Below are 12,006 nucleotides of genomic sequence, written 5' to 3' on the forward strand. Positions count from 1 at the left end.
CCAACTTCGTCTGGCGTCGAGCGGTGGAAAAACAAACTGTCAGTTTAACCATTTGACAGTCGCTTTGAGATACACAAGCGCAGATATGAGATACGACTACGGGCTCGCGTATCTGCAGCTACTTCTGCGGCGACTGCATCCTGCCAGACAAGCTATCTGGCACTGGCGATCTGCTCCAGCCCCACTCCATCCCATCCGCATCCATAGCCCCATCCTCATAGGCCCCCATGATCTTCCCAATCCTCGAGAATTGGCTCCCAGCGGCGCCCGACAATTGAAACTTTTGCGCCGTTTTGGCGTATTTAAAGTGACATTTGCTGACAGTCGGTCGGCGATGATCCCGATGGAAAAGATTGGAGAGGATTCGTGGAGGAGGTACTGGTGGCGGAGGAGGTGGAGCTGCCTGTGATCTACGATACAACCAATGGTTGATCTTTAATCGACCAGTCGATCAGTTCAGTGGGAAGAGTTATTATCGTTATTGTTAAATCAAATGCATTTAATTAGGAGGAAAGTGATGGCTGTAATTGTTTTGTAGATTTATGGCCGAAGATAGTTGATTTATTTTAAATTGACGATGCTAAAGAGCTTTGGTCATTTCAACTACACTATAAATATTAGTTATACTAACATTTTACTACAACTTAACATTAAGATGGTCAAATCCATTTATGTAACCTTTATTTTTATAGTAATTCAAAAGTTCTTAGCTAAAATTTGGTTTTATTTCCCTAAAAGCTTTCTGTTACCACCCAGAAAATATTGATTATAACTTGAGCGATTTCTTAGAACCCTATTTTACATAAAACAAATGGTTTCACACTCGTTTATGACTTGATTAAATGCAGATTAAACCGTTTTACGATCAGCTTTGCGCTTTGACATCATTTTAAAGCTCCAAAAGAGGTGTTTCGCCCACGATTTCATCCAAATTTCGTTGAACGGGAACTCTTTTTTCAGACATTGAGCCAAAGTGGCGCTGCTGATAGCCCAAATGGGCGACAAAAGAGCCGCTTAGAAAAAGATGAGCGGAAATGGGAGTCGTCGATGAGATACATATACACTGAGTATAACAGAAATATCAAAAAGACGCTTCGCCGCCAGTTACAAAAGAGTCTTCTTTCCCTTTTCCATTCTTCTGCGTTGAAGAAATCAAGCTTTTCTTTTTCCCCCCCAACTTCTCCATTTCTTTGATGGAGCCTCTTCATCTCTAGTGGCAGCATAATCAAGAGGCCATTAAAGTAAACACACTAAAGACGACGCCGATTCCCCTCCACCATCGCCAACTTCAAATGCCATGAGTGATATGAAAAGGTACTATTTCCTTAACGTGGGCAAGGTACAAGATAAATACCAATAATTTGCTTGGGTATTATTGTACAGTTTTCTACTTAAATAATATTAAATGCAAATTTGAATCATAGTTTGTGTACAGATACAAAGATATAGTGCTAGTATCTACAATTATACGGGGAAACCCCTTGAATGTGCTCAACCAAAGCAGATACTTTCCACCACTGTTTGCCCCATGCTGCACCTGAGCATGATGCATTTCGAAAAGTATCTTAGAGTACGCACTCACCTGCATGTAGCGCGCCAGCGCCGCGTTCCGTTGCGCATGCGATCTGAGCTGCGGCTGCGGAGATCCAAGAGGACTCACTATCGTCGATGTGGAGCCACCGATTCCGGTGTCATAGCCCTGGGCATTGGCGCCATCAACATCTGTGGGGTTGGCAACAGAAATAAAAAAACCCAAACGATGTTAGTAATCAAGTCAAGAGATGTTTGCACAAACGCACTCGGGGGGAAAAATGCAAAGTTTAATTGTGGAAATGTGTGAGTGCAAAAAGTCGTCTGAAAAGTGGCACACATATGCATATGGATACGTATGTGGCCCTTGAGAAAGAGTTTTTCCTGCCAAATGCATTGGGTCAAAGATGACTGATGTGGGTCAAGAAGTCATCGGGAGTTCGTGGATCTTTATTGAAATTGAACTGGTGGGAAAAGTAGCGTGCTAAATTTCTCTGCTAGACTTTCAATTAAGCAAACAAACATTAACATTTAGCATTATAAATTTATTAGAAATAAAAATATAATACCTTAGCATAAATTATTAAGTTATTTTTAAGCCTTACTTTGTTTAAGCTTCAAGTTTGCAACCATTTCTTCGAGTGCCTTTTTCAGTCGCACATAATTATCCCATCTAAATGCCGTAACAACAACTGGTTGTAGGTAGGTAATTTCCATACCACGAACTGTATCACTTAATTAGCTATGCAAATAAAGCAGAGCCCTCATCATAAATAAAGCCCAATCCACCGAAGTTCCCGGCGAGATCGTAAATTCTCACAGCCAGAGGTCCCAAAAGCAGGTGACACGATCGTGTACGATTGGCAGCTAATAAATCCAGTGGTAAGATGGGAGTTGGAAGTTGGCCCATGGAATCGTGTCAGCAGTTGGCTAAGTTGGCTAAGTACGGCCATAACTTTCGGTTTTCATGGGCATGTAACCAGTAGGAGTTAAAGTCCCCACTTTGTGCAGACTACTGCACCGCGAGCTTCTGATTTTTATGAAGTTAACCGACAATACGAACTCTGCATGCTAAGCAACTTGTACTCAATTTGAATATTAATTTACCAGAAATGAATGGTGAATATGCCCAGAACAGGTATCGCATATTCAGTGCTGCATTTGCAAACTGAACCGCTATTTGAATGACACAATAAATTGCCAGGCAATGCAAATTCTTGAGTGTTCATTTTGTACCCATGTATCTGCAGGCCATTACCAAATTAAAAACTAAATTTAAAAAAATTTATAAAATTAGAAGTCTGTAGAGAGAAGGCTTTCACTTCCGCTGCAAAATATTATTTCGTTCTTTTCAATTTATTTAGCACATTTTTTAGTAAAATCGCCCGCAAAGTTTTGAAACCAGTTGGCTATCATTTTTTTTTTTTTGCTATCTTTTTTCGCTCCACTTTAAAGATGCATCTTTGACCACTTAAATAGCCATTTGTTTCGGAATTTTTTACACAACACATGAAACAAAACACCGAACATTATTATGGTGGCAGTGCAATTTCAGCGGCATTTTGCACTCAACATGTAACAAAATATTTGCCTGCCACATATGGCATATCCGAGAGATATGCGCAAACAGCGACGAGATACACAGTGCAACAGCATATCTGGATACTGAACACTGAGTACTGGATACTGAATACTGAATACTAGCTATTGAATACTGAATACTGGCTGTTGAATACTGTTGGATATTCAGTGCTGGATGGACTCACCTTTCAGCGAGCTGTTCATGCACATGGGGCACTGGTCGTTGCGGAACATGCAGGAATAGCACCGCTCGTGGCCGCAGGTGTCGATCAGTTTCCGTCTCTTGCCCTTGTCGAAGGATATGCGGCAGGAGGGGCACACGGATCCACTGGCATCGTGCTCCAGGAGTCGTCGAATGGACTGAAGATCTGCAAAGGGAGATTGGCAAACAGGTTAGTCCATAAAGTGAGCAACCATAAAAACGCGAAACAGTTTAAAGCGTTTCGAAATGGTAATGAGCAAATTACGAAAAGCCCTTCAAAGGTTTTCCACAAGCAGGTGTTTATTTATGATTCCTGGAATCAGGATTAGTCCGGCAGATTATCATTAGCTTATAGCTTATAAATGGAGGCCATACAAATAATTTTATAATGGCAATAACACTTGATATATATGTAGATACATACAAAAGAATAGTTTTGTTAACTATAGGTAAGATATTTTAAGAAAATAACTCGAGTGCATTTAACTATTTTAATTAACTAAATTTTGATATCACCGAATTATGTAGTTTTATTTCCCTTCTTAGTCGTTCAGTTTAAAGTCAATTTTCTAGTTTCCACTCCTTGCCAGTTCAAACTGCCAAAAAAGTAGTAAAATTCGTATCTAAATACACAAATCTCGCTGCACTTGTCTTATGGCCACCGTTTGCATAAATTGATTCTGTCAATTAAATCTCGTTTGTGCAACTGTCAATTGTCTTGGACCCAAACTCAGTTCAGCATTTTTTGTTTTTAGGATCGTTTATCGTTTGTTTGGTTTTTTTTTTAACCAACTGCACCTGCTCTCCTCCTTAGGATTTTTTGCCCCACAAACTGGCCATTTAAACCAATGCCAATCAGCGGAATTCTTTACTCGACTGCACTGGCATCGTACTCGTAATTGATTTAATCTACGCCGCCTGCCTGGTTTATTATTTCTATTAGCACTTTGTCTTTCTGTGTCAATATTATGTAAAAATACCGGCCACCAAACGTCAGCGTTTTAATTTGCTTGGGTTTTTTTCTTGAATTTTGTTTACAAATTTGGAGTAAAAAACTGCTGACTGCTGATTGGATTCCTCGGAAGCAGAAGCAACGGGAATAAATGATTTCTTAATTGTTTAAGCAATATTCTTGAGAATATGAAAACTACATAGCTAAAAAACTAATATTTAAGCAAAAACCAAATGTCAGTATATAATTTTATATATTTTTTGTGTTTTTCCATCACACATGCTAGAGAAACAACCCTCTCATCCAATTTGTGGCTTTAAAAAGCGAATGTTTTTGCTGTCATCTGATGTTTTGCATACTACGCTACCCAATTAGTTGCACAATTTGAGGACGTCAGTTGCAGTTGCAACCCCAACATGCAGTTTGCCACCCCTGAGAGATGAGGTTTCCCTCGCTTTTGTGGCATCTGGTGCATTGGCTGCTGTTGCGCCTGCGCACACGACATGCCACCGCATTTTCACTGGCATTTGCTGCAGTATGCAAATTGCGAATTGTAAATTGCCTTTTGTCTGCGGCCAAAGAAATGTCAGATGGGGTGCACTTGTTGATTCGGAACATTTGTTCATAAGTGCAGCCATGTGCTGGCTGGCAGGGGATGGTCAATATGGTACGATGTATGCCATCATCATCCAACACGCTGACTTTGCCAGCGAAGTTCAAAGATAGGCCAATCCATGTGGGCTGTGCTCTGTGGTTACCTAGTCCTCCTCGAAATCCTCCCATTTCCAAAAGCCTTCCTGCAGAATCCTCTTCGATTCGGAGGACTGGCAGCTGCGACAGCCCACGCGGGAAATGCAAAGAACTGCGGCTTTTGATTTGCAATAAATAATGGAGAAAATGGTTGCCTGCTTTGGTACCCTGTTAACCCAAGGCGAATGGGTAAATGCAACTTTTGGAAATGATCTTACAAACATTCATTATCTAGAAAAGAAGACTTACACTTCCTATATTATCACAAACGATCTAGATTGTTTTAAGCAACAAGTTGTATATTTTGTATAATAAAAGTATAGGGCATTCCCTAGTCGAATCGTTCGTTTTTCACGCTCTTTCTCGTTTTTGTCAAGTGGGCTTGAATGGCTGTGGATATGGAAATGGAAGTTGGAGTTGAAGTCGAAGCCCATGCGCTTGTAATCCACTTTGCCCGCCGACCGGACGTGGTTCTCGTTGGCGGTTGGTTTGTCGCAGTCGTTGTTTCCCACTCTCCAAATCCCCGAACAGGAATCGCAACGCAAAGCCTTCCACTTGGTCTGGTCATTTTGGCCATGTCGAGCCATCTTGGCCAGCAGAAAGCAGACTGACCGACGACCATTTGTACTTATGCAATCGATAAAGTGTTATCTTGGAGTCCAAGTCAAGTCACCTGCTGGACATGATGATTTGTTGGCTGTCCTCCCAGGTTACAGTTTTCTGTGTGGGCTTTTGGGGCTATCAATAGTAAAAGGCCATCGAATTCCAGTCTTGCCGAGGCATACGACTTATTTTGCTCATGGGAATCATGTATCAGTACTTTTTCATGGATGATATATAATAATATAGGTATTAAGCGAATCAGATATTCTATATAAGATATTTAACTGCCTTCAAATTGATGATATCCTGCTATAATATAGAATATGTAATGGTTTCCTGTTGGCTACAATGTATTCTACGCTCTTAACTTCTGCAAGAAAAGGCAGCTGATAATTCGGACTTGATCTGATATAAAGTGTGGGCTGCCCGGAGGTACTTACTTGTAAAAACATTTACATTTTTATATGCATTTATCAGGCTTAGACACGCACCTTGTTCTATAGAGCGTGGTAATATACTTAATTTCATGGGTATTAAACAAATTAATTGCGTGGATGCAGTTTCGCAATTCTTGGCTCGTAAATCATGGCCCAAATGGGAAAGATCTCAGCTGCTGCTGATTTATGGAGCCTGTTCTTGGGGCCAATGAACTGCTCTCTTGCCTCGCATTTGAATGCAACAATGGAAAAACCAAATCTAAATTGCTAAATTATGCGAGCTTAGCTACTGAGATCGCCTCCCCCTCGCAATTTTTCCATTTTTTTTTACGCATGCGCGGCACAATTCTGGGCTTCATTGGATTTATCCATTGCGGTCTGCGCTAAATTGATTTGAATTTTCCGCCGCATTTTCCTCTCTCTCATTTTTTTTGGTCACAAATAAATGCTGGTGGCATGCCGGTTTGCCCCCTCAAAGCTTCCAAGTTTCTGCGTCGCATGTGGGCGTTTTATTTCTGCTAAATTGGCAAACCGCATCGCACGGATCGTACGACTATATAGTCGGCGTGTGGGCGATATGTGTATCTGCGTGTCTGCATCAGCGGGGTTGTGTTGGCACTTGTTTTCCTTTATGTAATTTCTTTGCAAATTATTTTCTTAATACCCAACTTGGGCCTAATTCAATTTGTGGTTTCTTCGACCCAAACGAAATGTTCCCAGCGGAATGCCTTTTGGAATGCGGAACGATGATAGCCGTAGTTATGGCGGGTTAACCACAAATTCAAATTTCTAAGTGCATAAGTAGTAAAGTGGTTAGGTTCTCAGAGGAATGTGGGAACCCTAGAATGCGAATGCTCAAAGTTCAAAACGAAACAATTGAAGAAAGAATGCGAAAATGCATCCTGAAGCGGCTTTGAACAGCATATACACTTTTTAATATGGTGTACTTCAAGTTTATATAGCTTTTTAAATGGCAATTCTGATTAAACTGTATCGAATCCTATTTAATTCAATTTCATACACTCATGCTTCTACTTCTACTTTAATGCATTTCATTCAGAAATGATTTTGTTACGCTTCGTACTAAGCTTAGTGCTCCTCATAAATACCACAAATTGTTCTTTTCTAAAGGGTAAATCCATTCAAACCACTCATTACTGTTTATGAATATTAAATCTCTTAGGTTGCAATTATGGTGGATCCTGCGTGGATGAGAAATGGCGAAACGACACTCATTGGAATATCATTTGCATGGAATGGATGGAACTTGACGAAGGTGACATTGTTACCTGTCCAAAACCCTGGAAATGCTGCCATACTACGCAATACGAAAAGAAGATTCCGTATCCAAAACACTAACCGTGAAGCCCTAAACTCAAATTCAGCTACAATAAATGTGAAACTGGTTTCTCATTTTATGGGCCAATAAAATAAATAAAGTCAAAACAAAAGGGCACGCGCTTCTCTTGTTCTTCAGTAAAACAAAGGCTATTCACAAAAGATTATTCAAAAACGTGCCTGCGAATTAGTTAGAAATGTAAAAGTGGCACACCAAATAGTAGAGAAAACTATCTTTAAAAAAGTAGAATAAATGGTATATTTCATTGTTAACTAAAAATTTGCAATTATAAAATTCTTTAATAAAATGCTGGTTTAAAAATAAAATGAAAAAAGTGAACCTCTTAATTGTAGGTCTATTTAAAAGTATGATTTTTCGAAATATTTATATACAATTGTGGTAAAAGTAATCTTCTGTTTGGCAGGGCAGGTCAGGATTTTTCTAAATGGGCTTTTGCCACATCGATTGGACAGCTCAGGGTTAAGTGGAGAAACCACTGACCCAGCGAGGGGTGGTGGTGGTGGAGGCGGGGGGATAACACTCCCGCCGAGCTCCAATAGAAAAATGCGTATTCATTACAATTGATTGACAGACGAACTGGACGCGGACCCAGACCAAATCAATTCATGCCTGAAGTGAGCGCCCAACGGACCATGGACCATTTACCATTTACCATTGGCCACCAAAGAAAAAAAAGCCAAGCACCACTGACCACCAATGCGACCACAATCGACAGCTTTTTGCAGCCTCAATTAGATTTCAGCAAAAAAAGAGCCAGAATAGAGCTCACACTTGGCTTAAAACTTGTATCTTTCAGATACAATTTTACATATCTCAAGCTTAAAATTCCAAAAAAAAGATATGGTATTGGTATTGCTAAAATATGTTGTTACTTTTTAATAATAGCAATAACTGAGTTATTACTCAGCCTTATATATTTCACTTAAATATATTTAAAATATTTCTCCGAGTGCACTAGAGATGATTCTTCAGTTATATGAAACATTATCTTTCCAGCACGGCGGTTTTTCATTGTTCAAAGTTAGAGCAAAATATTTTTACAGTAAATTGCTTTGACTTTGAATTTGGTTTTGTTTATGTTTAATTGCTTTTATCATAAATTCTGCATTGTGTTTTAAATTTGGTCGTTTTGAAGGGCTTTGTTTCGATAAAACATTTTCAAGTTCACTGCGTGGGTAGAAAGTGTTGTGTTAAATATTTTTTTCAGATTGGTAGTTTATTTTCGCCTTTTGTTGTTAACAATTTGCGTGGGTCATGGTTGGCTTTGTTGTTATGTTGATGTGTGGATAGTGTTTGTCATCGTTGGTTTTTTTTTTAATGAGTCAGCTTCCCGGCAGTCGGAAGTGAATCGAATCGAAGCGATCTATAATTACACCGGTATTCCTGTGCACTCAAATTTGCATTATTCTGATGAAAAAGTGGGTATGTAAAGGTATACATGTTTTCTTTTGAAAAAGATGACAAAATAAAGGAAAACAAATTCGGGAAGTGAAAGGTGCTGCTGGAGCAACAATATGATAAAACAAACGAAAACAAATCAAATTAAGCGCGAAATTGGATGTTTCTTCTTTATTCGCTTCTCGTTGCTAGCAGTTAAATGCGTTAACGTTTTCATTTAACCCTCTTTTTTCGAAAGGCTTGTCCAGCGAATTGTTAAGTAAACCCAGAAACGAACTGCTAAATGTGTCATAAAACCGCGAGAGCTGTCCGCTTAAATGAGTCGCAAACAAATCGGCGACCATAAATAACCCAAATGGCCGCTCGAATGGCAAATTTCGTGAGATTCTGCACTTTGATGCGCTCACTGGCAGTTCGTGAAAACGTGAGCTGAGTTCGACTGAGAAGAGTTACCTAAGCGTAGCCTGCGGGAAAATCCAAAAAAAAAAATTAAAGAAAAACAAGGAAAAACGAAAAAGTTGGGCAGGAAAAACGAGGCGTTGCCAACTGGCCAGCGGAAAAATCTATGGACCACTGCGCTTAGGGCTGAGCTCACTTTTCAGGGAAAACCTCATGACAAACACAAGAAAAGAAGGTTTAACTTTGTTAACCATTATTTATAGGTATATCAGAAAATAATATAATATAATATAAGCTTAAGTTTCAATTTATTTTAATAATACGGGAAGGGTTTCTGTAATTGAAATATTAAATAGATATCTCAGAGAACTATTCCTAACTCAATTAAATGTTCCTCAAACCATAAGTATCTAGAAATATAATTACCAATAGAGCTATAGATTGTCTTTCGAATAAGAGCATGGTTCTTTGCTCCCCTTTACAACACCATTTTAAGCACCTTTTCTGCAATAATTTCCAGTTTCTACAAGTGTTAAACCTGAACTCTCTACTTCTCTGCACTCACTTCAAACTCATATGTCTTTTCTTTTATCTACCATTTAGCATTGACCCACATTCCTGGAAAGGCGGCAAAAGACAAAAAGTTCAGGCCATATGGGGTCATATGTATAAGGCAGCATCTTGAGTTGGATCGTTGAGTGAAATGTCACCATTAGTCAAAACCGAATCAAATGAATATGGCGGCGGTAAATGAATATTTATGGCACTTCCAAGTTGTGCGACACATGCAAATTCGAATGTGTGTCAAGCAGGCCGGAAATTTGCCAACACACACACAGATATAAAATCACCCAATGCGAATAAATCAAATGCCACTTCCGCTGCAACGTGGGCAGTAAGGCAATATAATTTTTATAGTGCCTCAGAGCAGAATTCGAGTCAAATGAAAAGTGACAATTTCATTGTGGAAGAGACGTCGAGTATCGAGTCAATGCCGCGCCGGGTATTTCGTACTTGTGAACAATTTTTCCATTTTTGATTTTTTTTTTTTGCAATTTCAATTTCGGGGGAAGCCCACGCACGAATGTCTCGGGCCCAGACAAGTTGGCCACCAGTCGTCTGTCGGCTGGCTAACTCATTCATTTCCAATACGCCCCAGCTGCAACACACTCACAGCTGATTCATTCACTCGATCACTCCGTTTACGTTCCCATTCATAAGACATTTTTTTTTTTGACAAACAGTTTTTTGGAGTCTCTGGTGCTTTTGTGGGTCGTCGCATTCATCGTGGTCGTATCGAATGCAGCGGTTTTAGCCATGGTCCAGAGATCGCTGACCATAATTGGCAGCGACCATCGATCGATCAGTCGCACTCACTAATGCGGGCTTGTAGGCTGCATTTAGCATTTAGCATTAGGCCAGCCAATGGATTTGAGTTCCCAAAGATTTAGTGCATCGCCTTCGCTGCGGTTTATATGGCCAAGTAGGAGTTGGGCAATTTGTTTGGCTATAATTGCCAGCATTATGCGGGTTCGAGGTGGGAGTGAAAAACAGGTGATAAGAGCTAATAAATCTTGGATTTACATTTTTATGGACTCTTAAGCTTTCGGTTCTGAAAACATTGATGTGTGAGTGATACTATAATAGCATAGATAGATATATAGATACTATATAGCAGATTTTTTGGATTGCAAATTTCAAAAGTCCGCTTTCTTTGCTTGCTAATGAAAATAAACTATTAGCATAAGGAGCATTTAATTCCATTTATTAAACAATCAAAAAACTCTTAGTTTCACATTCCGTTCCACAATATCCATAAACCACTGATATCTGCAATCAAAGATCTTTTTTAAACGCATTTCATAGAGAAAACCAAAACATTCCAAATAGATACAAAGGCAAGTCATCGCTTAAAAATTCATTTCAATCGATTCAGATTAACTTTCCATCAACAAAAGACCAACACACTAATCCGACCTTGGAGCATTAGTCTTATGCATAATCGGTGGGTCTAAAATGCATAATTATGCAGATGAAATATCATCTGCCCAAAAATCTCTTCGTATATCTGACTAACTAGTCGGTCGGCTTTGGACTTGTATTGCCCCTTTGGGGTTAATAATTAGACTGAAATTAATTAAATGAAATTAAGTGGCTAGTTTTGAATTTGAATTTCTTTAAAGTTAGAAAAAAAGAAACCAAACAAGCCGCCCATATTAATTACGCATTTTCATCGAAAACGTATTAATTTAGTGAACATGATGACAGTAGAAGAATAACAAACTTGCAACATACAAATAGTAAATATATTAATATATTTGTTAGCTTAACTCTAGAACTCTTTTTGGGTCTTTTGTTTGGCAATAAATCTGCAAAAATTTGCTTTGCTAATGATATGTCTAAACATACATTTTAGATGCTATCTTAATAGTTTATAAACGTTGCTAATGTGCTAAAATCATTTTTGTTTATGGTAAATTCGCAATAATGTGAGAAAAAAAAGAGAAGTTAGGATATTAAAAATTACTATTTAAACATAACAAATATGAAAGTATCGAAGAAGCTTGCGGGCATTAGCTTTTTCTCATTAATACATAAACTTTTTGTAATATAAAACCAATAACAATCTCATTAATATGCTAATAGTCATCTATATTATTATACTTATATCTATCTATTTAACTTTAAGTGCCCCCTTGGCATGGGTCTTCTATTTTGCGTCTATCACCATAATTTGTAAAAACAATATTTCTGTTTTGGTTGTCAAACATTGTTGGCGACATTAGCACATCAT

At 38.8% G+C, this 12,006-nt stretch overlaps 2 protein-coding genes across 10 annotated transcripts in view; one reads left to right on the forward strand and one right to left on the reverse strand.

The window, feature by feature from the left end:
* The window catches only part of LOC117141434 (protein TANC2), a 52,969-nt gene that overhangs the window by 17,131 nt on the left and 23,832 nt on the right, over nucleotides 1–12,006 (reverse strand). For all 9 annotated transcript variants that reach the window (XM_033304878.1, XM_033304876.1, XM_033304877.1 and 6 more), the window contains 2 exons: nucleotides 3,297–3,479; nucleotides 1,583–1,722 (listed from right to left, as the gene is read on the reverse strand). In XM_033304878.1, the coding sequence (XP_033160769.1) occupies nucleotides 1,583–1,722; nucleotides 3,297–3,479 (323 nt within the window). The remainder of the gene's footprint in view (nucleotides 1–1,582; nucleotides 1,723–3,296; nucleotides 3,480–12,006) is intronic.
* Nucleotides 7,118–7,635, forward strand: LOC117141440. Its single transcript, XM_033304893.1, has 2 exons — nucleotides 7,118–7,187; nucleotides 7,239–7,635. Exons 1-2 carry the CDS (start codon nucleotides 7,118–7,120, stop codon nucleotides 7,412–7,414), a joined length of 246 nt encoding a protein of 81 aa, XP_033160784.1. The 3' UTR covers nucleotides 7,415–7,635.

This window comes from Drosophila mauritiana, chromosome 3L, assembly GCF_004382145.1.
Source record: "Drosophila mauritiana strain mau12 chromosome 3L, ASM438214v1, whole genome shotgun sequence".
In the NCBI taxonomy this organism is placed as follows: Eukaryota; Metazoa; Arthropoda; class Insecta; order Diptera; family Drosophilidae; genus Drosophila; species Drosophila mauritiana.